General features: G+C 33.6%; 1 protein-coding gene across 6 annotated transcripts; it reads right to left on the minus strand.

Annotated features, from left to right (window-relative positions):
• Nucleotides 1–5,533: 5,533 nt before the first annotated feature.
• Nucleotides 5,534–27,228, minus strand: LOC100855402 (uncharacterized). 6 transcript variants are annotated; one of them, XM_019220183.2, is made up of 14 exons: nucleotides 26,866–27,228; nucleotides 21,201–21,312; nucleotides 19,992–20,078; nucleotides 19,829–19,875; nucleotides 18,489–18,546; nucleotides 16,422–16,535; nucleotides 16,087–16,209; nucleotides 13,578–13,686; nucleotides 12,599–12,696; nucleotides 12,264–12,371; nucleotides 11,836–12,047; nucleotides 10,762–10,975; nucleotides 7,413–7,499; nucleotides 5,534–6,042 (listed from the first exon to the last, which is right to left on the minus strand). In XM_019220183.2, the coding sequence occupies exons 2-13, from the start codon at nucleotides 21,280–21,282 to the stop codon at nucleotides 7,447–7,449; spliced, it is 1,305 nt and encodes a 434-aa protein (XP_019075728.1). In that variant the 5' UTR covers nucleotides 21,283–21,312; nucleotides 26,866–27,228; the 3' UTR covers nucleotides 5,534–6,042; nucleotides 7,413–7,446. The 6 variants fall into 6 exon arrangements, with proteins under 6 accessions (XP_019075728.1, XP_019075730.1, XP_059592792.1 ...); XM_019220185.2 differs by having other exon boundaries at nucleotides 11,932–12,047; nucleotides 26,866–27,213; XM_059736809.1 differs by lacking the exon at nucleotides 5,534–6,042 and having other exon boundaries at nucleotides 7,238–7,499; nucleotides 26,866–27,213.
• Between the last annotated feature and the right edge of the window lie 763 nt (nucleotides 27,229–27,991).

Genomic DNA, 27,991 nt, shown 5'->3' on the forward strand with positions numbered 1-27,991 from the left:
AGTGCTCAACCAAATTTAATCTATATTTAAGTATTTTCTTTTCTTTCCTTATATATTTCACAATTTTTATCTCTTTTAAAAAATAAATAAATCCATTAAAATTTTCATTTTAGTGATATTGAGGGCATGTTTGGTTGTTGTTTTTGAAAACTGTTTTTTGTGTTTAAAAAACAAAATTGTGTTTGAAAACTAAATTTTGAAAAACAATTTTTGTTCTCAAAAATAAAAATAAAAATGTATAGTTGAGTTGATAAAAAAGTTTTTTATAATAAGTAAAATAAAAAATATGTTTAAAAATTATTTTTTTAATTAATAAAGTATTTTTTTCCATTAACTTGATATTATAAATATATAAATAAATTTCATATGCATAATCCATTTAAATTTAAAAAAATTATTCAATTTTGAAATTTTTACACCAATTATAATTTTCTTAAACAAATGATGACTTTGTCACCGTGTGTAAGTATATTGATTTCAATCATTTAAGGAAGAAGAAATGATTTGTGGATGGGAATGGTGATTGGGTGGAGCTCATCTTTGTGAAAACACAAAAAAAGAAAGCTAAGAAAACACAAAAATAAGGAAAATAAAATACAAAAAACAATCTATTATTTGAACCGTGACAAAATAATGAAAATATTTTTTTATTTTTCTCAAAAGAAAAGGTTTTTGAAAATAAAAAATACAAAAAACAAAAATACACCCTCTTCTCCAAATAAGTTTTTGTGTTTTTTATTTTCAAAAATAAAAAACAATTATTGAAAATAGGAACCAAACAAACCTAAGCATTTGGGGTCGTTTTATTACGCTTGGAAAAACACATCAAGTATTACATCCAACATCAAAAGACTCTAAAATTTATTTTCTTAATTTTAAAATTATATTAATAATATATGCGTCAAATTTATGATTAAATTTTTTTAAAAAATGGAAAATAAAAATAAATAGCGGAATAGTGATAAGACTTGTCTAACCCCATTAAGTGAATGAGCTGGAAAGCTACAGCACAATAGAGGGGGCCACCTGAACCCGAGGCTTCGCAGCCCATATAATTATTATTAGTATTTTATTTGTGGATGTCCACTTCTCCACGCGGATTGTCTGTGAATTTTACAAAGCCATTGAACGGGAAATGCCAAAAATTTAAGAAAGGAGAAGAGGGTAGTCACTGTTTGGCATTAAGCATAGGATGATGGAAGTTCTCTACTTTCTAGACACACCTCCTCTGGAATTAACGCACGCCTTCCTATTCTCTTGTCAAATCTCCATCCATCGCTTAGCTGCGCCTTGTTCACTATTTTATTCTCCGTTTGGGACAAAAAAAAGGGTTTCCTTCTGTAATTGCTATGGGTGGTGGAAAGCTCATAAAATGAATGAAGGATAGCTTCAATAAGAAAGAACTTAAAAATGGGAGATGTCGGGTTTTGTGGAGCCTAATTTTGTTTGATTCGATTTGACTATCCAACCCAAATAATATTGCATGATTTTTTTTAATGGAAGATTTACTAAGACTTAGTCCATGAAGCAAAGGTTTGGACTCGTTTAGCCCATTATGAAATCGCCTTTTATAATTAAGGTTTTTTAATATGATATTATTGTCATGTTTTATATAAAGAGAAAAATATTATAGTAAAAAAAATTATACTTTGTATTCTTTCTGATAATAGTAATATCCTTATAACTCTATGTACATAGATAAATTATCGAAACACATAAATATTATCTCGTATATATGATTATTTTTTTTGACATGTGTGTGTGTTTTTTTTTTTTTTTTATCACTTAGGAATTCGGCTTTATTCTTCAGGAGAGAAGAAGGGAGAGGGCGGAAGGGGGTGTGTCTATGACTAATTAGTATTGTCAGACTATCTTGTTTGTGTCAAATCAAAGTCCCCACAGGACTTGTTGGCATCATCAGGACTTTACGGGTTACGGGTAGTGAGCACGTAGACCACTAAAGCCCCATTAGACGATTCTTTGGAAAACCTCCGTCCTGGGCTATAAAATAGTATTACATGCCAAAAGGGATTATTCTTGCTTATCCCGTAGGCTTGCAGTGGGTGTGAAAAGGGACAAACGGGGGGAACAGCTATTTTATAAGTTCGATAATATTTGGAAGCTGTTCTACCATAACAATATTTTATATGGAGAGAGAGAACTGGCTTTCCCCCAAGTACCTACCATACGCGGTTTTGGTCATGACTCATGATTGTACTTCATTTTTCTCTAAGGCTGAATGCTGTTTGTTATAAAGGTATAAGAAACACATGTTAAAAGATGAGATCATCAAGTGGCAATTTAACGAACAGTTAAAATGCAGACTTAAAATGAAAAGCGACCAATAAATCTTTACACTTTTTTCCTGGTTATGAGTCGCGTCAAAAGCCTATGAATAGGTTTGGCTACCGAATACGATGACGGATGAACCTTTCAATCGTAAAAGCAAAAGAAAAGTGAAACATTGTACGAGAAAAAAATATATAATTAAATATTTAAAATTTTTAAATAAAAAATATTAAATTATGTTGCTAAATATGTAAAAATATCATGTATGAAGTAAATAATGTTATTCATGAAATATAAATAAATATAAAAGAATATACTTAAAACATTGAAAATACAATATATAAAACAAAGAAACACTAAGGATATGTTTGGTTGATATTTTCAAGAATTAAAAAAAAAAAATGCTAAAAACTTGTTTGGTTGAAAATTTTAATTTTGTTTTTCTTATTCTCCGTGTTCTCAAAATTATATTTTTTAGAGAACAAAAAAATGGTGTTTTGCCCATTTTTTTATTATATGCATAACAAATAGGCCATAGAGAGATCATCAGTTCTTTGTGTGTTTTTTTTTTTTTTTTTTTTTTCCAGATATGTGCTTTATTTTTATCATGTGTTGTTAGTTTTTTTTTTTTTTTTTTCGTTTATATTTTCCTGTTTGGATGCTAAGAAAAGTGGGGAACGATAATGAAAACAAAAAAAAAATTCCTGATTTTTCCCATTTCTCCATTTTGATTTTTCTTGAGTTGTTTTATTCAAAACAAAAAAAAAACAAAAAACTTGCTTAAGGACAAAGAAAAGGAGTTGCTTTGAGAGGGTTTTGCAGGTGACTTTTTCTCAGTTTCGAAGAAAATGAGAGATAGCTGAAGGTGAGGGTAGTCATTTGTAAATAAGGTAATAATATTGGGTAAACACTTTTCTTAATAGTGGAATGGGCATAGATATTTTGAAGGGACATGGTTGATAAAAAAAAAATTCATGTGATAAAATCTAGGGAGAATTACTAAAAAGGGTAGGCCGGAAAAAATAATTACTATGAAGGCTCACTCTTTTAGAGGACAATCTTACCCTTGAATATATTTTCTATATTATTTATAAATAAATTGAGATTGTCAATGATGTGGAGCCCATATATGATGATAAGTACAAATTGATAGGTAATCAACAGTACATTTCTCGGCTTGAAAAAATTACCTGTTCACTTTTAAACAATCAAATGACTATTTAAAAATTTGCATTTTTTTTCAAAAAAATTGAGATTTTTTAAAGAACCTTGTAAAAAAAAATAATTTTCAATTTCTCATAAATAAAAACCATATCCTAAAGTTATTATATCGTTTTATATATAAAACATACAATTAAAAACTTTGTTATCATAATATAATGAATAATTATTTTTTACGAGCACTCATCAATTGAATAATATATAAATATTCAATTGACTAACACACACCTATTAAATGGAATAACTCACAATTATTCATGGGGTAATATAGCACGTGAAAAAAATTAAATAAAAATAAATAAAATTATGTTGTAATATATTGTAATGATAATGTATTTATATTGTAAGTATAATACATTTATGTCGTACCTATATTTCATTACAAAAGTAATAATTCTAAAAATGTTTATTCATATTCTATTAGTATTAATACATCGTATCAATCTCTTAACAACATTTATTTAGTGTTTTGAAATTATTTAATAATTTTTGTATATATATATATATATATGAAAAACTACGAGTCTCGTGAACTCAAATTAGTATTTCATTTGGTTTCAGAAATTATTTATGATATAGGTATGTTGTGAAATATAGTACGATCTTTATAAAAAATTCATAGATTTCCTAATTAGGTTTTATTGTAATGTAAGTGTATTTATATTGTAATTATAACATATTTTTGTTGTACCTGTATTTTATAATAAAAGTAATAATCTTGAGAATCACCTTTTATACCTTATTAATATTCAACATATCAAATATATTAACATCATATTGTTGCAAAGGAAAAAATATCATATAAATTTTTTTAAAATTATTTTATTATAAAAATAGAAAATGATTAAACATTCTCTATCATTTTCTTATTCTTTTTAGAGAATCTGAATGAAAAATTAAACATTTTATCTTCCTTGAATTTAATACAAAAACATAATTTATTAATTTAAAATTATAATATATATATATATATGAAAAAATCATCATTTTTATTATATAATTATAAAACTTATTTTTTTCTTAATAAAATTAAAAATTAGAATAAAAATTAAAAATGTAAAAAAACAATAAATGATATTTTGAAAATATTTTTTAAAAGTATTTTTGTTTTAAATAACAAATTACATATAATTGTAAGGGTTAAACCCAAAATTTTGATTTAAAATTCGAATGTCAATCATTACAATAAATGTGGGCTTCATGAATCATATATATTGACAAATTAAGTTAAGTGCTTTAAATGCTTTGAATTTTAAAAGTTTTAGTTAAATGGCAGTTTTGGTATATTCAACCTTTCTTGCATTTATTTTTATGTCCTATTTATTTTATTTACAAGCTTGTTAGGTAAAAATTAAATTAATTCTTTTTAAAAAAATTTATCTCATCTTAATAAAATATACTTTAATTTTTAATAAAATTAAAGATTAAATCAAGAAAAAAATATTAATAAAAATGATTTTATAATGTTTGATTTATTTTAAAAAATATAAAAATATTCTTATTTTAAAATTAATAAAATAAATAATTTTTTAATTTAAATGTTCTATGTATCTAAAAATTATTTATAAATTTATAATATAAAACATTTTATTAATTGAAAAATATATATATATATTTTAAACATGTTTTATATTTTACTACTTATAAAAACTTTTATATTAACTCAATCAAACATATATATTTTTTTTTTTTGAGAACAAAAACTATTTTTCAAAATTCAATTTTCAAACATAAATTTTTTTTCTAAAAACACAAAAAACTATTTTTAAAAACTATTCTCAAAAAAGCAAAGAGTCCTAACCAATTTATGTTATCTCATTTTTATCACATGTTGGGAAATCAGATCTGCAAACAATAGTAATATTTGAAGTTTAGAGACAGAAATGTAAAGGTTGATTTTATGCGGATGACCTCGATTTTTACGAAATGACAGGCGGCGGCCGTCCTTGCTATCTTGTGATACGACTGTGAATAGCCTTCAAAACAGTCAATCCCTGTAACAAACAAATAAGTGGGCGTGGGGGGATAAATCAAAATATTTGATGAACATGGACAATATATATATATAATATATCCAGTTATGACAATTTGCCAGCAAATAGCATCCTACCACATATCATCAGGAATAGCTGTTTTCCTTTTGGTTCCTGAACTAAAAAGCCGCAATAGAACATAATAGAAGTGAGACAAAAATTGTCTAAGCACAAAGACTAAGAGGTTGTCCATTTCTGTCCTTGTCAACCCTCTGTTTTCAGCCATGTGCATAATTGCTGGGGACATCTTTCCAAGTGCTGTCCACAGCTCTCAATTGATTTCTCATTGAATTATAGCACTATCTCAACCCCACCAAACCTCCAGTACCTACAACCAAAAAAAGACGTTTCCCTAGCTCTTGCCTCTCACCCCTTCGCAAGTGCTGGCTTTCATCAATTGGATAGATACTATAGAGTAACGAAACATCAAAATCTTCACCAAAAAGTAAAGTCCCTTTCCTGCACCTTGGGTATAGTCTTTCTTTACAAGAAGATGAACCTGTAGAATGTAAGCTATGGAAATTATTTTCACAAAGCAAATAAAAATTTATGTCTAATTGTGCATTAACTTGTGAAAATTCATAATCCAAGAAATATATCTACTCTGGCCTACTAACAACTTATCTACACTTTTGAGTTTCTATGCTTTTTGTTAACAGCACAACCTGCCCCAATGAAAGGCATCACCAGACCCCTTAAAGAACAATAGCAAAGGCTAAATTAGAGGCCCATTTGGAGGTAATTTTTAGAGCTGGAAACACTTCTTCATACTTGGAATTGCTTTCTTACAAAAGTTAAATGTTTGGCACATTTTTAAAAATCTAGAGAATCACTTAAACGATTTCAAGATCATCAATTAGGGTGTGTTTGGTAATGTTTTTATTTGAATTGTTTTTAGAGTAAGTGTTTTTGAAAGAACTATGTATCAAGTGTTTCTTCAGGAAGCACTACAAGTGATTTTTCAACTTTTTAAAAATAATTTCTAAATTTTATCAAATGATTGATTTTTCTTCAAAAATGCTTTTATGCTAAAAGTGTTTCCTAAAAACACTACCAAATGGATACTTAACAGGTGATTCTTAAAAAAAAAAATCTAATTTTTGTTATATAATATATTACTAATAACACTATCAAAAAACCTTTATAGTTTATATCTACATGCTAAGAGATTGTCTCTAAATGCATTTATAATAGAAGCACTATTAACAAAAGTACTACAAACTAAAAGCACTTTAATCATAATCACTCACATCTTTAATCTAGGACTAATAAAAAACATGTAGCTTTCAAAGAGATAAATTTATGCTTTGTTTGGATATTAGAAAGTCTTTTTTTTTTTTTTTTTTTTTTTCTGATAAGTAAACACTTGGATATTAGAAAGTTTGAGAGAAAAAATAAAAGGAAAAAAGTAGAAGGAAATAAAAAATAAAAGGAAAATACTAAAAAAAAATTAAACTTAATAAATTTTCCTCATATGGCTTTCAAAATTTATTTCTTTTCTTCTCCTATATAAAGAACAAAGAATTTGAAAATGTTAAATTTATAATTAATTTTACTATATTTGATTTTCCTTTGCATTTTCATGGTAAACCAAGCGAGAGCTTTTGTATTTCTTGTTACTTTTTCCCCTTTTCCCAGCACTTTCTGTGATCCAAATAGAGCCTTGACAATTCAAAGACAAAAATACATCTGTCTAATAGCAATCTAAATCTGCAGGCATAGCAATTTTACTTATATTTGGTTATTTCAATTGAATTTGAACTAAGAGACTTCAACTTCAATGCAAGAAAACCAAAAACTAACATTTTTGGAATTTTTATTTGTTAGAGGTGTGAACCACTTGTATTAACGTAAAAAGAGGCAACTCACCTTTACATGATAAAAAGTCACACCAGAACTCCTGTTATGTAACAGAAACACTTCCATTAGGCTGCTGGATGGTCCCCAACGGAGTCCCTACAAAACCACAGAATCACTGCCTATAATCAGAAATTTTTACCTCATCTTGATAGTAGTTCGGACTAAAATTTATATGCAAAATAAAATGGGGAAAAAAAAGAGAGAAATAAGTGGATTTATGATGGTATATGAGATCAATTTGATGGTAATGACAGATGAAGTAATGACACTATGATGTGTTGAAACATTGAGAAGAAAGTGGCATATTGATATAGCCTCTTCTCTGTAACAGCAACAAATACCCCTTTGACCCAACTCACCAAGTCATGCACATACAGGCAGCTCCTAGGAGGATTGTACAGCATGGAGATTGTAGATCTTCCGATAAAAATTATCAACTTTCTTGCAGTAAACATATGTTATCAAAATTTAATGGAAACATATCCAGGTCCAAAAAACCCATATTACTAATCAAAGAATATCCAATGGTGGCAACAGTGAATGCTAAGGGCCACACTGTTCTGATTGAAAAAGAAAGGAAAGTATAACATCAGGCATCAAGGAAACACATGCGATACAAACTCTGTTTCCCAGATTGCAGAGTGTTCTGAAGATCGCATCAAAGAAGGGATCCCATATTGTTAAAGATACACATGGAGAAGCCACTGGTGGAAGGGAAGCATGTTGTTCTCTTAACTATTGTTTTGGAAGAGCAGTAGGTATGTTAGCCCAGCACTCACAGAAGAGGAAGGTTGACCTTGCAAAAGCAAATCTTGACGTCAAGATATCCAACAGTCAACAGCTGCATCAACTGCTAATTTAAGCAAGGTGTTGGTAAGTGGGAACCCTACATTAATGATCAAGTTAAGAAAATTTCATGGATTTGGAAGGACACGTTTGGAAGGTAATGAACACCCAGATGCATTTCTAGCTCAAGAATGGCTTCATGAACTGCATTAAACTTACTTGGTCCACTAATACCCCTATTCAAGCAGGGGCTCAAAACCTCAGTCCATGGTGTCATGCTTTTTGGGTTGGGTTTAGTTTTATCTTAATTTTCATTTTTACTTTTGGGTTTAGCTTAATTGGTAGAAGGAAACTCTATTTAGTTAAGAGGGTGGTTTATGAAGAAGAGGAAGAGACAATGGAGAATGACTTGGTCAGGCTTAGCCTGGAGTATTTGGAGAGAAATTAGTGAATTTTTAAAGGAGTTGATCATTCAGGATTAAATAAAGGAATTGCTTTCAAATTATTGTTTTCTTCCACTTCTTTGATTTATTTGGGTTCTATACTCTATTTTAATATTTATAGATTGTTATTACTGTCCTAGTTGTTTAAGTGATCATGTGATATTTTAAGAGTTGAACGGCTAGGATTGTAAGGTGTGAGTAAATTTTCATCAAATTAGAAATCTACAATTTTTTCTTTTTTCTTTTAATAAGTAAAAAAGGATAATATATTAAAAGCGCTTGTAAAATGGCCCAACAAAGTACACATGGAGTATAGACAAAACAAGCAAGAAGAAGAGAAGGAAAAGAGAGAGCAAACACCAACTGCCCTAACTATCCGACCAACCCCAAGAAAGCTGATGCCCCCCTTAATCCAAACATAAACGAAACCTCTCGACCATCCTCACAAAACAGGTTCTGTGTCCCCAAAGCTCCTTCCCCTGACAATGGCTGGAGACTTCTTGTAATTAACCAAACACTCTAGTTTATGGATTTTCTGCTCAAAATGGGAAGTCAAGGGAGCACTCCTCTTTCTACCTGAAACCTTGACCCCACAACCTTTTCTTTAACTCCAATTTCTTCAGCAGGGGACTGATCTCCTTTTCAAACCATTCCATAGGTAACCCTAAGAAGCTACTGAAATTGACAAAATTAGTGGGGAGGCTATCCACACCAAACCAATCCCCCGCCTTTCTACCCCCCCACCCCCTCTTTATTATATACAAGCAATCGCTAAGGGCTTAGGGGGCTCCACCTCCTTAGCCACAGCCTCCTCCTCCTTACCTGAAGGGTCCTTCTCAGCATTTTTGGAATACTCTTAACAAACTGTCATTTTGCAACAACATACTTAGCGGCTGGCTTGCCAGGTCCACAAACCCCAAAGAAGAGAGCGGGGAAAGCCTTGGAAACCTATTCGCCTTCACCACAAGAGCTGTGTAGGTGAACACCACACAGGAACTCGTCGAGATTGATGTTGGCAAAGCCTCAAGCCTCACACGCCCATCTTCAACGCAACTGTACCACGTCGTCTCCTTGATCTCTGCAAAGAGAGCCCTGCCTTCAAGAAGCCTTTTTTTTTTCTTTTTATAAGTCCCTCCCTTCAAGAAGCCTTAGCGAGCCCTTCTCTCCCTCAGTCAAAACCACTAAGCAACAACCCTCTCTTTTTTCTCTTAAACCCACCAACCCCACTCTCTGATGTACAGGAACTTCCTTGGGCTTGACCCACTCTTAAATCCTCCCCCACTTCATTAACAGAAACTAAATGGGCCTTTGAAGTAGTCAGTCCACAAAGGCTATGGGCCTGAGGAGTAGCGCGGCCATTGGGACTTTGGGCTCTCTTTGACCACTTACGGACAACCTTTAGGCCCCTAACTCAGCCCCACTAAAGACACCCTTAGCACAGTTTACAATAACGGGAAGAGTAAATGTTATGAGGGTAACGGTTAAAGGAGGAACCTAAAATTCTTGGAAGTGGAAAAAGAGATGGTTTGAAATAAAGATGAGGTGCTCAGATAGACTAAGATAAAGAAAGCTTGGGGGCCACTCCTTTGCGTCTGTTTTGGACGTTATGGATGGAAAGAAATAGAAGGTCATTTGAAGATGTTGAACAGCCAAATCAAGCAATCAAACCTTTCTTTATATGTAGCTTTTTGGAATGGCTAAAGTGTAATGACTGTCCCTTGACCATGATAAGCTTTGTAAAATGGTTAAGCTAAGTGGGGAGAGGGAGGTTGTTTTTTGGTTTTCTTTCTTCTTTTTTGATTACCTGATGGCGCTTCTTCTACATATCTCGTGTACTTTTGGTACATTGATTTTCAGGCACTACTAATATATTTTCTCCTTTTGCATATCAAAAAAAAAAAGGAGGATGGACTGAAATTATGTGCACACACACTATGCTTAACCAAATCCCCTTATAAAATAAATAGAACAGAATAATTTGTGGCAACAATGGAGATTTCTAAAATTCCATAAACCCAATTGCAAACACCTTGCACTCATCTTACCAGTTTATTATATTAACTTAAGCTTAGTTGCCAAAGGCAGAGTTTCAGTACATGAAGCAACAGCTAAAATCAAATAGAAATTACCTGAGTTGCTGGCAAAGGAATAAGGTTTTGAAAGATATTTGCTTTTTATCGTTCCAACTGGAGCTGCATGAGGCCTTAAAACATTATTAACATGGACCTGATTTGAAAAATTCATGGCTGGTGGGCATCCCTCAGATTTACCCAAGAAGACTTCTGAACTTTGCACAAGAACTTTATCAGGATTTTGCATAGAAGGTAAGAAGTGTGTATCTCTCTATTTCCAAGAAAAAATAGCTTTGAGTCAGTGATTGCATATTAGTATTCATGTAAAGGGAGCAGAATGAAGGGTTTAATTTTAATCTGAAACAAAAATGCCAATAGACAGCATGCCTGCATGTAATTCATGATATAAGGAGACCAAATTATAGAAAAAAGAAGTGAAAATAGTTAAGTTGCACGGACTCCTAATTGAAATATCAGCAAAGGGCAAATGTCATATTCACATTTAGTGTGATACTCCTAAATTTCTTAGTACAATAACTAATTTCTAACACAGAGCACCTCTCTAGCAGAAAATTATTTCATTATTAATATGATGTTATTACAAAATTTAAAGATAACAAGCGTTTGCATTGGAGACACTGTATTGATAACGAGTATGTAGTGGGTTAATGCTAGGTCATCCAGGGCATGTTTGCCCTTTTTCACTTTCACTTTCATTTGAGGTGTGACAGAGGGTGTTGCAAATGCAAGAACAAATTCATCCTTAACAATCCTTTTACTATTGACAGCTGAAAGCAGAAGTAATTGGTCTAAGCTTATGAAAGCTAGCATAGATGAAAGTAAAAGAATCAAGTATGCATATACATTTTTATTGCAGGTCATTACTACTTGAAGGCAAGATTAACTTCTTGAGAGTAATCAGATGTTCATTTACTAGACATTCAAGATTAAATATCAAATGAACTTCTGGAGATGCGAATACAACAGTCAGATGTATCAGAAAGTGACAATTGCAGTTGTATATTAAGATTTCAAATGCAACCTCTTTCACTCATTCATTTAGATGTTTAGAACAGGCCACATGACAAACACAGGGATATTAGATCATTCTGAGAAAGAAGAGTGACAAACCTTCTTCTCAGGTTGGTTATCCATTTGTTCATGAGAAAAGTTCTTAGGAGATGAAGCTTGTGGAACCATATTTCCCTGTAACACTTTTGGACTCACCATATCACTGCAATGTCCCTCATTTGATGCAGCAAAGTAAAGATGACTAATTGCAGAACGAAGGCGATGATTTCTTTGAGAGTAATACATTTTGGTTGCAAGGGGAACAGGAACACCTGATTTAGTTACCAGAAAGTACTCAGACTTGAGAAATGAAAACACCAACTGCATGATAACATTCCTGAACTGTAATAAAGAGCAAAAGGTGCACGATCCCATAAAACTGAACATGCATATGATATTACTCTAAGCTAAATGAAGTCCATATTTCCCCTCTCAATATGATTCAGCATAAGAAATGAGCAGGTTATGACACAACCACCAGAAAATACCATTGGTTGACAAGCTGCATTCATGGTCTTGCCCAGGCTTTTGATGGGCAGCCAAATGATCATAAGGCCTTTCACTTCCTTCAATTGAACCTTTTGGGTATCCTGCGCCTGAGCACACGTATGAGGAACAAATGTCCACATGAGTTTACATACATAACAGCAGCAATAGAAAAGTCCAGCAATGGTGCACAAAAGAATGACGGATAATCATAATACCGATTTATGATTGAAGTCTTGTCCATAAATCGAATGTGATTAAAAGAAAAAAAAAACTAAAAATCAAAATTGCTTAGGAAGTTGCAAGGAAATATTCAGCAAATTAAATCTGTCCTTACAGGTATATGCTCTCTGACTAGTTATACACATGGTTTTGTTCACACCATACGCTGTTTCTGGACCATCTGCTGGTGATGGACGATCAGTTGCTATTCTCCTGCAAGAACAGAGAAAGCCAGGCATTATATTTGGAAGTTGCCCCACTGAACTTCATGAAAAGTAAAAGAGGGGCATATTGGGGAACAAAACTATAAGCATGCACCAGAAGTCACCAGCATATTATCATCTACATGTTAACCTTTAAAAAGAACATCTGAAATAGCAATCACCAATCATTCTGCTTAACTCAACAAAGCCTTAGTTCAAACTACTTTGAATTGGCCACACATCTAGGCAAAATTCAGCTCTATCAAGGGCATCAGAATCATTGCAACAGGGTTATAAAAAATTATAATTGCCATGCCTCCATGATCTTTGATTACTCTGCCAATGGGTGAATAAGGGTAAGAGGGCGCCATAGAAATAGGATTCTTAACTTAGTAACATTATTACCAAATCAGGCCGTGGACATATGGGGCAACGGAGGATCCTCTTTGATAGCAGCATTCTCTGGGGTCTCCTCTACCTTCTTAAAACATTTTCTTCTCTTTAAGCATGTGGGCTTTTTCCTGGGAATTCTTGTTCAGTGTTTTTTGGCATCTAACTCTTTTGTGGACAGCTGTGTTTTAGTATATCCCTTTTTTGTGTCTCATTTGAAGGATAGCTCATCTTTCCTTGCATTAGATTCCTATATCTATCAATAAATTATTATTATTATTTTGAAAAAAAGAAAAAGTTCTTAAGCTCCAATGGAAGAAAGACTATCTGGTTTGGTGTAATTGACACACATCAAGAGCAACAAGGAGAAGGAAAATGCAAGTAAGAAACAGGGAAAGAGATACTTGAATATTTGCTTAAGTAGACAATCTCTAATGTAGTTGAAGCCGTGTTGATAACCATAATAGAAATTTGTATAGCATAAAGGAGAAGAGAGCATACAGTTTGGAACGTTTTGGAGGAGGCATAACACCTGCAGAGAGGTCTGTATTTCCATGACTAACTCCTGAACCATCCACTACATGTCCCACATCTACACAAGCTGAATTTCCTAAAGGAAAGGAAAAATGGAAGAGGCAAGCCAAATTCAAAATATAGAACATATGTTCCACTTAATTACAAAGAAATGAAGTTAGGTCTATTAATTAATTAAATAAAAACAGATAAAATAAAACATTGTGTTTGTCTGTATGATTACAAGTTGTTCTGCGATGAAAAAGTTGTGTTAGTTCCAGTAGGGAGAAAATATTCTGATTCCATTGCCAATTTATTTTTCTTGCCTCACACATGCCTGAAGGGGCAGGACCAGAGGTGTTCAAAAGTTTTGCCACCATAATACTCTAAAACTGTAAACTTTTAGCTCAAGATTCTTGCAAAATAAACAATGGACCTTTATCACAGTTATACTGTTATAAATGATGTCTCCAAAATCCACTGCCTCTTGTTCAAGCCTGGTTAAGTGGTAAAATGGATAGGGATTTCTGTAAAGGAAACAACCACAGAGACATCCATCTTGTGGACATTATATATTTGAAGCTTGATGTCTACATGAAAAAGAAATTCATGTCATAATTGCAAATCAAGCCTCCTTCAACAAATTATTTGTTCCCATAAAAAATGCATAGAGGCAGCTTAGAAGCCATAAATAATGGGTGCCTAGTGACAAATTGCATGTTATAAGTTTCTGCCACAAAGCTGTATTAAGACTGAATGGCAAACAATAAAACAAAAAAAATAAAAAGTGGGGTTTTGGCCGCTGAAGTTTGCGTCTTTTGTTTTCTCACACGTACACTTCAAGTGTACTGCATTTGCCACTTTTGATTGGCACTTGTCATATATATATATAAATCTTATTTGCCTATTAAAAAAAAACAAATAAATAAAACAAAACAATATGAAAAATGGGAAGACAAAATAACACAATGTTTTCAAAATCGGACCAGTCATTAAACCGAAAAAGTTACCAGTTCACTGATTGAATCGGTGGTTGAACCAGCGACATCATAAATATACAATTTATATTTTATTAAAATTAAAACTAATTATAAAAAATCTAAAATATTTAAGTATGTATAAAGAGACTTAAAATCAATAATATTTATTCAAAATGAATATAAATATGAAGATATATATTGAAAATGAATTATATTATTTAATTTCATTTACATATTAAATATCATATTATTTTATAATTTTAAAAGATATTAGGTTATTTTACTGATATTATTTTGAAATTTATTATTACATAAATAAATATGATAAAATTATTTAATAATGCATTTACTGAAAATCAGCACTTGGTGTAGTGGTTGCAATGTCACTTCTTGAATTTCTGTCAATGATTGGAGCCTCCACATTGTGACATGTAAATTTTTTGGCATAAAATGTCATCCCACATCGAAAACATCAGGAGAAATTGAAGCCTTTAAATTCAAAGTTCAACCTTTCATCAATGCATGACAAATGGACGCTTGAGACCATGACTAAAGCTTAGAGAGGCCTTTTGCCCAAGTCCAAAATATATGAGGCCTGTATTGAAGCCCAAATGAGAATGCGTTGAGTGGGTTCCCGGGTCAACAAGTGAACCGAACCGGACCAGATTTCGGGTGGCGGTTTGACCAGTCAGACCGGCCAGTCTGGTCTAGTTTTCAAAACATTGAGATAACATAAAAGTAGACATGATTGAAAGGGATGAAACTATAGCACATCCAAAATGTTTTTTTTTTTAAAAAAAAAAAAAAATTCATAACTTCAAAAATAGATTAGCATATGGTAGATTCAATGAGTCAAAATGGAGCATTTTTTAGTAGAAAATATTATTCTTTATTCAAAATAGAGGAATTATTCGAGGACAAAGGTAATTCAGAAAGTTTTCTGTTAGCCAGAGGCAATGTATTCCAATAAGTAAATATCAATATACACTATGCATTGGATTAGCAGTAAAGAAGAAGGAAATTGAAAAAACTAACCACATAGTTTTACTTTTCATATATAAATATAAACATAGTGTTTGATAATTTATATTATCTCCACCATGTGTCAGTTTTTCAGAAGTTTCTGTATTAGTGTATCCAAATCATGTCTAATTTGCGACCTGTTCCAAGGTCCATGCAACCTAGGGATTGGAGTATCAAGTAAGAAGAAAGCAACATGAAGATCACTGTCAGTGAAAGCTGCAATTTGAATCACAATTTCTAAAACATCAGAAGCCAGTTTATCTCATTTTAATAATATATTAACTAATGAATTTATTATAAATTGTATTTATATAGTAAGGGCAACAATACCAAGATGATATGAAAAGATGAGTTTAACTAGATACTTCAGTTGTGATAATGTTGATCAGCAAGCAATGAATAAAACTTAAATCCTCATGACAAAATATTACTAAACCTTAACCTTAGCAGGGAAAGAAATAAAAACCAATAAACTAGAAGCAGAAAGGGTTTACTTTTTATCTCTGTGAAGGAACAAGCCGCTCCAATTTGCTCATCTAAGCAGGGTTCAGAGGCAGCAGTATCATCTGCATCCATAGATTCAAACCTTTCTTGCTCCCCAGCCATTGTAGCTTGGTCTAAGAGAAGTTAAGAACTATATAATTGTTGTCCAGAAAATAGATATGATAAGCTTCTGACCTGGAAAAAAATTCCCTATAATGAAATGGAAAAATGAAAAAAATTGCAAAATTGATTCTAAAAATGAAATGATTAATGTAGAATCTATGTCCATACCATTTGAACTATCCTCATTTTCTTGCCTAGGAAATCTGAAAGAGGAAAAGGATACTAGCATAAGCAATTAATGACTTCTTCCTTTCTTTCCGTGGAGGTTTTTTTTGCCCTGCACCACCATCAAGCTCCAAGAACGATTCTTCTGTAGGATTTAATGACTTGCAGAGTTCTGGGGGGAAAAGGAAAAAGAAAAGAAAACCTCATTTTGTGGAAGAACCAGAAGCATAAAACTTCCAGTGAACTTGTGCCAACACCACACACAGTCCCACAGTACCATCATCAGGTCCTTATCCCACTAAGATCAAGCCCATTTCTAGATATAATATGCAACTCATAAAGCAATAGATCACATTCTCCTCCACTGTGAGAAGGCAAGGATTCTTTGGGCGTTGCTTTACTCTATGTTCGGGGTGCAGTGGGTACTGCCAGCCACTGTTAAGGAGACGCTTTTGGAGTGGAATGGGTCATTTGTGAGAAAGAAGAGGAAGGGTGTTTGGAGAGCAAGTCCTTTGTGTCTCTTTTGGACGGTTTGGAAGGCAATGAACAAAGTTGCTTTTGAGGAAAAAGAGCTGTCAATTCAAAGGCTTAAGTTTTCTTTTGTTTATTTTCTTTGGTCGGAGACGAAATTGTCTATAAAAGATGGTCCCTTGACCTTAGTTGATTTTGTTGGTCGGGTGGCAACCCGTTAAGGGTGTGGGTAGGGCTGCTCCTCTGGCCTTGGCTTTCAGCTAGGGTGTGAGGGTTGTTTTCTTTCTTGTAATTTAAGCCACTGCTTTGGTGGTTTTTTAATACAATCCCTTTACTTATCAAAAAAAAAAAAAATGCAACTCATAAAGCACAAGACACGTATAATATCATTGCTCTTGGCATAATAATTATTCACCCTTAGACCTCTTTATGTTGTTAAATTTGTTTCAGACAATACACTTCTCTTTGAGCCATTAATTGACTCATGCAATGTTTGGTTAAGGAAAATAATTTTTTCATGTTTGGTTTTATCATGAAAAATAAGAAAAAAAAAATCAAATATAATTAAATTTAATTAGAAACTTATGCATTTTCAAATTATTTAATCGTTATATAAAAGGGTTAAAATAAGTGAAATTATTTAATCTTTGGATATAAAAAATTTTTTTTGTTTAATAAGGTCTACTGGGAAATGGAGCTGCAGGGTTGTAATGGATATGTTTTGTCCTGGGCAAATTTGGATTTGCATAAAGTGAAAAGGAGCGGCTGGGGGGAGTTTGATGCAAGAACTAGCTTCGTAATGGGTAATAGCAGGAGAGTAAAGTTTTGGCATGGTATGTAGTGTGGAATGTTATATGGATTACCTCTTTCCCTTGTTGTCCCTTGCATCTAAGATGGAGATTGAAGGAGGCATGCATTGGAACCCTGTTTTCTACAGAATTTTTATGATTGGTAGCTACAAAATGTGGGTTCTTTCCTCAAACAGATTCAAACAGTGGAGGAACTTATGGATTACAAGGATAGGATGGTGCAGAGGTGTGCCAAGGATAGGAAGTTCTTGGTTTAATCTTTCTATTACTCTTTAGGGTCAGATCCTAGAGGACCTTTTCCATGCCAAAGAAGTCAAGAACTTAGGCTCCCACAAGGTGGCCTTCTTTGCTTGGGAGGCTGCTTAGGAAAATGGGGAAAGCGATGACAACAGATACAATGCTTATGAAAATGAGGGGATGCTAATTTAGGCTGTCCATGATGAGAAAGACAAAGATGAACAATGAGTAATCTTCCTGTGTATTTGGACTGTGGGCCCTTTTGTTACTAGGTGCCTATTAATATAAATCTCTGATTTGCCTATAAAAGGGGGGAAAGAAAAGGATGACCCATGAGTGATGATCAGTATTTGATTTCTACCCTATATGACATCACTTCAATACTCATATATTATGAAACAGTTTGAACGCTAAACCAACAGGTAGCATATGTGGTGCACCTCTACTCATCATATATAAAAACATTCCTCATCTGCATAGTGTCTGCTTCAATACACATTTTCCATTTTCTCCAAATTTTCATTTTATGCATATGGATTTATTTTGAATAACACCAACTTTATCAGGCCACAACAATAAACACTGCCAGGAGAAAAAGGATTTCACACCTGCATGAGCTGCATATTGGCTGGCCTTGACTGGCTTCTTACAGGCATTGCAACATACCTTCACGTAATAAAATATTAAACAATCAGATAAATTAGGTCAAGAAAAAGCTGATGAGCACACGCACACACATAGCAAAATAAACTGACATCTTGCAAAAACATCTCATGGACAGAATCCTAATTATTAGGTCACAGCTAATGCAGTACCAAATTTTGATTAACTACTTTATGTTCAGATGAAGGGATAGGTACACAACCATTAAAGCAAAAGGGATATAGGTTAAAACAAAGAGAAATACACATGCAAAAGGCCTTCGTCACATATCCATACACGTGCATATACATAAAATGTGTACAAAAAGGAAAGAAAAAAGAAACAATGTAAATATTCTTGCAAAATATATCATGCTAATTGAATTCCAACAATCTAAACAAGATTGCATGGTGCCACAGTTCAGAATATGGCGTAGAAGCAAAGGCTAACAGCTGGAACAAAAGCTCCACATCATCAACTTGCAAGATTTTTAACACCAGCATCTGCCCCAGACTTCACAAATTAAAAAATATGCCAATAGCCATTCTACCTTGGTCATTATCTAATTTTGTTTACCTGTGTACCTTGGTGAGCTTTTGCTAGGCCCTGTTAATATATTTATTTTATTTGCCTATAAAAAATAATACCATTTTCTTATCCTATCAGAAGACAGAGTACAAACTTTATATGATATTTCCTTTAAGTGTGGAATAATTGAAAATAAATCCTCAAGAGATACTTATTGAGTTCCTTTTGCTCCTCGCTCCTTGTTGCGTCAACCTAGAAGTTGTTCTCTGCTTGCAAGAGGTTATCATTTGAAGTTTGAACCAGGTGTTGATGGTCACCCCATTTGCTTCATTTTGGTTTAAACTCCAACAGTCCACATCCAGGTTATGCTGATTTATTTGTGAGATAGAAAGAGACCTAGATAGCGAGAACTGTCCTTTACACGCATGTACAGCAGTTATTGTACACTTGATCATTGCATTTTTCATGGGCATAGCATAAGTCTTAATATATTTCCAAATGTCCAGGCAACAGGCTTTGCTGCCATTTCGCATTTTTGCAATTAATGGAAACTCCACATTCCTTACAATTTTTTTGAGTATCATTGCTCACCAACAATCAATGGGAACATGCCAACATGGCTCCAGGAAGACATGTAGCAAAAGAAATACCACCACAACTAGAGAGGAAGGATCTTTACAAGATAAAAATCAGGATTATGACATCACAGACAACACAAAATAATTAATTTTTATCACACAAAAGCCTTTGTAGCAGCCAATGATTCTCCAAACCTTACCAAATACAAAGGATCAGCCATAGGCTTCAAACCAAATACATTCATATCTGCAAAAGAAAAACACAAAATTTGTTCTAGATAAAAGGGAAGCCTTCACTGAATTAAAACAACCACATGAACCCATAAATGAATTGCAATGGATTCTGGATAATTATCAAATCACCTTCTTCATCAAGCAAATTTGCTTCATCTGCCTCACGTAATTCTCTATGTATGTATTGAGCAGCTAATTTCTCCTGGCTGACGTCCTCTGCCGAAAGAGGGAAAGATGAAACAAAAAGAAACTGGGCTGACCACAATAATTTTGCTTACAGCATAGCATCTCAGATCAAGTGGAAAGGTCAATCACGATTTCCTCAGTAAATCCTATTTGCTGGCAGAGAGTACTAAAGTTCCACACACCCCAAAGTTGAAAAGTAAATAAATGCTAAGTTCTATATCATTGAGAATATTCAAGCTACATAAACTGCAAATCTCAGAAGTTCCTAATTATAAAATTTATTCAAGATTGCTGAATTGAAAATTTTAGAAACAAACAAAACACAGGAATAAAGAGATGCATTGATCATATAGAAAGAGGGAGAGAGGGAGAGAGGGAGAGAAACCACTAAAGATACATACAGAAGTCAAATGCCATTTGTTGAATTAAAAACTACCATTCTCTGTGTACGTGTCTATGAAGGTGAAGAGTGCAGAGAAGTGGGGTCCAGCATTTTTTTGATGGATGAGAAGTAGGGTCCAGCATGTGGAGGCATGGGGATGGGACAGAGGTTTACAAGGAGAACAGGGGGTTGTAGAGGACTGGGCCATGGGATACTTTATTCTCAGTGAGCACAATTACATCATGAAAAAGAACTTGTTTACACAGTATGCAGATTATTTTGAGAGACACTTGTTCTTGCCATACTGATACAGCATTTGGATCATAAATTATAATTATAAGTATTACATTATGCATACAAGAAAAATGAAATAAAGAACCCTCTAATCCCTGCTCACTTTCTGTTCACTATAAGAATTTTGAAACAGAATATGACTTCCCTCACTTTTACTTCTGCCATTCTCCATAAACACTGCTTCATTCTTTTGGAATGTTTTCTAATCAGCTAATTCTTGGATGTTTTATTTTGGTAGGTAAACTTTTTCTTTATGAGGAGTCAAACACCGAACCTCCCATGTTCCTGTCCAGCCCCTTGACACTTGAGCCAGCCCTTGGGCTTTGTCAACTCCTCGATGTTCTATTTCACCGGTTCAGTTGGACTACATAACTTTCCCAGAGAAAGAATAAATGCAAAGTCAAATTCAGCTACTACTCTTATATGAGCCCATATCAACACTCACTGCCCAGAAACATCACACAATATCATCATACCTGTTATAATAGGTGAGAAACTTCCTGCTGCCAGAAGTCTGGCCATGACTGCCATTCTCCCACTTTCAAGTGAGCATACCATTGAGGCTAAGACAACTTGTATGTCTCCACCCTATAATAAGAAAAGATCACCCTATAATAAGCAGAGTCCACCAAATATATATATATATAAACATACACACCCACATCCAAACTATGCATGCAGTAGCATTAGCAAACATTAAATGAAATAAAGTTACAGAACTCGGCCTATATAAAAGATTGTTTTCTAACTTCGCAAAGGCATTTTCCATTTTTTTTTATTTTTTATTTTATGGCAAACAGAAAATTAGATTAATTTCCAATTGTTCACTAAACTTAATGTTGGTCAATTTCCAATTAAAAATGGTATCAACTTTTCAAAAATCAAAATCAATTGAAGTATGAAGATGAGCCTATTAAACAAAATAAAATTTGAAATATGAAGACAAGCCTATCAAACAAAAGAAAAATTGAAATATGAAGAAGAATACAAAATGATCAAATAAACAGACAACCTGGAACCAGTAAGTCTAAAATACATTACAATGTGGCTGGCATGCTCCTCCTGCATTCCAATAGAACTAAATGACTTCAACACATTCCAGCACAATCATAAACTATTATGCTAAACTAGAAAATTAGGAGTTCCTAATGTTGAGTTGCATGGATCATTTTAGTCATTCAACAATAAAAAATAAAGTCTCAAGAAAATAGCTTTTTTTTTTATAGGTAAATAAGAATTGTATTAAAAGAAAGAAAGTATACACATCGTATACGAAGAAAAAAGGACAAAAAGGAGTGAAAACACAAAAACCCACTACTGCACCCTATCATGAGCCTACCCAATCCACAAAGTCTAACAAAGATAAAGATCCGCCCTCAATGTACAATCTAACCTAATTCCAAAATAGATACAAAAAAGAATTTTTAATTGTTTGATCCGTGTTTTCAAAGTTGCCAAAAGCCCTCCTATTTCTCTCCTGCCATAAAGCTCAAAACATACACAATGGAGCAGTTTTCCAAGCCTTCTTCCTCTTTTTACCCACAAAGGACCTGTGTCAACTCAGAAGGACCCCTCTAACTAAACAACTCAACACCCACTGAATGCCAAAAAGTGCAAAGATCAACTACCACAACAAACAAGCTTTCAAATAATGGATGAGACTATGGTCACTAGTTTCTTTTGTTTCCTTACACAAGTAACATATATTAGGAATCCACCAACCCCTCTTTTTAAGTTGATCCAGAGTCAAAATCTTGGCCCAAGTTACTTCCTAAGCAAAAAAGCTAATTCTCGAGGGCACCTAAGAATTCCAAACAATACCATGGGGAACGGTTCCACTCCTATCGACCAAGGAGTAGAAGGACTTAACAAAGAAAGCACCATCCTTCATAGGCAACCATACCATGGCATCATTAGTCTCCACAGACAAAGGGTGTACTGACAATCTCTCCAAGAAGGCTTGCACCTTCTCTAGTTCCCAATCATGCAACTACCTCATAAACCTAGGACTCCAACCACCATCCTCCCAAAGGTCACTTACCCAAGCATTTTTAGAGAATGCTATGGAATAAAGCTCAAGAAAGGACTCCCTCAAGGATGAATCCCCACACCACTTGTCCTTCCAGAACTTCACCCAGTTTCCAAACCCAACTGTAAACTCAGTTCTTGTTTTGAACATCTCCCATCTACCTCTGATAGCCTTCCACACCCCCACACCATGTCCTTCCCTAACAACTTTAGAACACAAACCCCCCTCAACTTGCCCATACTTGCCCACAATCACCCGTTTCCAAAGAGGGTCCCTTTAACTTGCAAATCTCCAAAACCACTTGCCTAAGAGAGTCTCATTGAGGATGATTAAATCTCTGATGCCCAAGCGTCCTTGTTGTTTGTCCAACCGAACAATAGCCCATCTCACCAAGTGTGACTTTTGCTCTAAGGCACCTCCTCCCCACAAAAAGTCTCTTTAAATCTTTTCTAGTTTAGCGGCTACTTTCCTTCGAATGACAAAGAGAGACATAAAGTAAATCAGCAAACTAGACAAAGTGTTCTTCACCAGGGTCAACCTTCCACCTTTTGAAAGATACTGACTCTTCCACAACGTTAATCTTTTTCGAAATCTCTCTTCCACCCCATCCCATACCCTAGAGGACCTGAAAGGAGCTCCCGGCGGAAGTCCTAAATAGGTAGCATATGAATGTGTATAATTAAGATTGATGATTCATAATTTCACGCCAACAATCATTGGTTTCTGTTCGGATTAAGTGATATAAATAATAAACCACCACTTGTCTTTCTCTTGGAATTAACAAGTTTTTCTCTTCTGGTGAGGCTTTTTGGAAAGAGAGCTGTTCACCAACTTTGTCAATCAAGGACAAGGAAGTTTACACTTTATAGATGGTTCATATGGATTGCAGAACATAAGTTTTCTCTTAAGCAGAGGGTTCTCATTTTTGTAGGTCAGAATTTTCTTGGCAGCTGTCTACCTAGGCAGCAAAATAGACTGCCCAAGTTTTGGGGATTGCCTTCAAGAAGTTGTTATGAATTTGCTTCAACTAGAAGATGTGTTCCCCAAATTAAGAACATTTAGCATTTTCTTAAGCAGGTAAGGAAATGTGCTCTTTAGTGGGGTTTTTAACTGTTCCTATGGAAGGTAAATTTTGACCTCCATCAAATTGTAATATTATCACGTGCAGGCAGTCAGCATAGATGTGGCCTCTTCTAGGTGAACCCCAGAAATTGTGGTGTCTTATATCCATGTATCCAAACTCTTTCTTCTTTGTTGAAGCCATTACTTGGATTTTGCATGGGGTTGGTTTTCAGGATCCCATTCCCTTTGCAAGTATGTTGATTTCCATTAGGATTTAGGCAGTGGAATAGGCCACTACAAATTCAGCCTCACAATACATGGCCGAATTAATATCACCAAAAGGTAAAGCAATGAAAGGACACATCCAAACTACCTTTTTATGAGCCTTCATAAACAAATTCCTCATGTAAATTCAGACATAATATACCATTTTAAAAGCCCATAAATCTGAATTTGGACACAATAAATGACAATAATAATTAAAAAAATAAAGGAAAACAAAAAACAAGTTCAAAAAAAAAATCCCTCCACTTTTTTCCAAACTTTATTCCCTTTATAGATAGAGAACATGACTTGAATAAATTTCTCTCTGATTTTCACTGCAATTCATTTTCTTTCCTATTTTCCATCCAACCCAATCAAGATAAATTGTTTTTTTATCCCCTAGTTCTCTTTCCTTTTATTTGCACTTTCAAGAACCAAACAATGCAAAAAAGAAACCATAAAATTTGAATAATTCTCAAACAGAACCACCAAAAGTTTTTTTAAAAAAACAACTCTAAACCATAACAATAAAACTGCAACAGGAAAAATCAAAATCAACACAAGATTGACAATTAATCATCAATTTGAAGTCATTAAACCAAAATGAGAACTCATTACCTCAATTGGCAATTATCATAAAAAAAAAGGAGAAGATATTCTTCCTCGGGATTTGAAAGTTGATAAGTTTCCATTAGGAATAGAGGACTGAGCACTCTTAAGGTATTCTTAGGGACAATGATTAGTTATGACATAGTGTTATTAGAAGTACATATAAGTGGCATATAAATGGGATGTCACGGTTGTGATCAGGTGCTCCATGAACATCATGTCCATCCCCTTGGAAACCCATCTGCTAAGGCTTCTTATTTTATATGTATATATTTTCCATTTTTCGACGGAAGATGGCTTAAAAAATCATTTTTTAGAAAACCTGAAATTGGGGAACCAACCTTTGTGTCTTCTATACCCTAACCTTTCTCATATTTGAGGGTTATGGATCCTACATCTTGTCTTACCCTTTCTGAAACATTGATTGTCATCCTGATTTATTAGATCAGACAACTGATTATTTATCCTCTCCCTTCCTCAAGTTCCAACCTGTTTACCTCTTTGTCACTTCAAGGTCATAGGATTTGGATTTGGTTTACCTCAGACATATTTTCCTCTAGCCTTTCTTTCACACAGTGTTTTCCCAGATGTCTTTCCATAGGTTAATATCATTTGGAAGTCTAAAGGTACTCCCAGTTAAAACTTTCACATAATAGTGGCCCTTTTATTTCTTTCTTTCTTTCTTTCTTTGATAGGCATTTAAAGCTTTTAACCCTCAGCATTGTGCTCTTCACTTAGACGGTGGTCCCGCTTCATTCATTGTAGAGAGATGATGCTCATTACCTTCAGAGGTTTTAGGAGGAGCCCCAGTCTCCCCAGGGTAAAGTACTTTGAAAAGAACTAGTGCTTGCTATTCTCAGGATGTTTGGGCTAGAAATTTGGATTTGTAAAAGTAAGTAAAATCCACATGAGACCTTATGAAACACTGTCTCTATTAGCCATTTAGCTTACTTCTTTGTGGGGCTCCCTCTTAGTATGTTATGTATGAATTTTAAGAAACATTCAGTAGTAGTGCTAGAAACAGGATGTAGGTTGAGGTTAGTAAAGCCTAGGAACCCCCCACCTTCAAGTTATCTCAAAGTGAATTTTGATGGATGAACACTCGTCCAAAAAAAATGATGGATGTACGCTAAGGAATTCAGGCCAGGTAGAGATTTGTGTTCCAAGATTACAAAGGCAGCCAGATAAGGACCTTATCAAAGCCAGCTGATTCAAGATTTTCTATACAAATTGAGATTTCAGCCTTGATAAAGGCTCAATGGAGGCAAAATCTAAGGGGATTACAAATTCCTGAGGAGGAAGGGATTCAGAAGTTGTCATCTCATGGTTTGCTCAGGGGAAGATAGGAGCATGGGAGTAGGATGTGAACCAGGAAGATCTTGGACCCCTATCAGATCAGATGGAATGTTGTTTTTCTTGGATACCGTGGTCTACTAATGAGGTAGCAGATCAAATGAAAATTTGTGCAAATGTTTCATCCAATTACTGGGGTTTAGCCTAATATCCTTGGGTGTACTAAATTCATTTCGTTTGTATTCCTTTTTTATCTTTGTTTTGAAAGATGAATCATCCTTGATGTACCCAGTATTTCTTTATATTTAGTGGAATGGTTGCTTTTTTTTTCTATCATCATATTATCAAAAAGAAAAAATGGTGAAAACAAATGATGAAATTGTAAAATTTGAATAAATCCACAGTGAGTCTCAGCAGAAATTCAGCATCACGGTGCTAATCTAATCAATATCTTTCAACAAGGAATCGATGGAAGGACGTAGCCAAACAATTGTTTGCCAGATTTTTTCCCAATAAAATTCTTTAAATAAATTCATGCATAATACACCATTTAAAGCCCACGAACGCATACTTAGGATAAGTAAATCAGATAACCCAAAATAAAACATAAATTAGGGTTCAGAGTTCTGGCCGCACAAACATTTCATAAATACAACCAATTCTAAGACATGCAATCAAATCGATGAACTATTCCATGCTTCAACCACAAAAGAAACCACACAATCCGAATGCCTCTCAAATACAAACCACAAAAAACAACAAAAACAAAAACCCAACCCACATCCACAAATCCTAGCACCAAAAAAAAAAATCCACACAAACACACGACAACGTAAAAAACAAGCAATTCAAAATCACCATAACCACAACGAGAACTCGATTACCTCAATCGACAACAATAATGAGAAAATGGCGAAACCAGGGAATTCGAACCAATCCAGAGTCGATCTCAGCTGAATGCGCCACGAACTTGACGTGAATGAGAGCGCGAACAAGCACGACAATGACGAACCCGGAAACCCTAGGAGAGAGAAAGTGCTTAGTATGTGTTTGTAAAAAATCCGCTGCCTTCTCTATCTCTATCTATCTTCCCCACTGCGTGGAGTAGAGAAGAGATTGGAAGCAAACACTTAGGAATGCCTTTTAATATATATGCCTCCGCCTATGATCCCTGTGCCTGTTATGTATGTGCGCCTGCGCAGCTGCTTCGGGCCCACGCCACTGCTGTGTTACAATTCGACTTAATGCAACTGATTAGGTGTCCATGATGTGGCTGTGGTTTTCGGCCGTTTATTTAATAATAAATATCTCATATTATTTTAATATTTTTAAATAAATTATAACATGTGGGACCCTCAATGTAATTTAAAAACTTTCAAATTTTAATTTTGTTAAAAAAATTAAAATATGACTTTATAAAACATGAAAATTATAAAAAAAAATCAACATATACTAATATAACTTGATAGACTTAAGTATTAATTTATTTGATATTCAAATTACCCATCAAACTTTATAAAAAAAACAATGACAATGATAAAATATAAGAATTTATCGAAACTTATGAATGATCATTCATATTAATGTAAATTTCTTCATGACTCCTCGTAGGATGAGAAACCTCTAATAAAATATTCATTCAATTTTTTTTATTAGAATTCAAAGTATTAGCACAAGCCGACATTTGAAGACTTCAATTCAGTAGAAATGTCACAATAAAATACTACGAAGGCTCCTACATCAATTTATGATAAAGTACATTATGACATAATCTCATTTTTCTATAATAGTTATAATTGTCAATCTTTTTTATATTAAGAGAATATAATTCAGTTTTTCACTATTCATAACCTAAAGTTGTGTAAAAGAAAAAAAAAAAGAAAATTAATAAATATCAAAACTTGTACAATCAGAAACTATGAGTATATGCATAAAATGACATTCCAAAACCATGTTAATTGGGATTCTCTGAACACTTGTAGGACAACTTATATATATAATTATTTTTTG

This window comes from Vitis vinifera, chromosome 5 (genome assembly GCF_030704535.1).
Source record: "Vitis vinifera cultivar Pinot Noir 40024 chromosome 5, ASM3070453v1".
NCBI lineage: Eukaryota > Viridiplantae > Streptophyta > Magnoliopsida > Vitales > Vitaceae > Vitis > Vitis vinifera.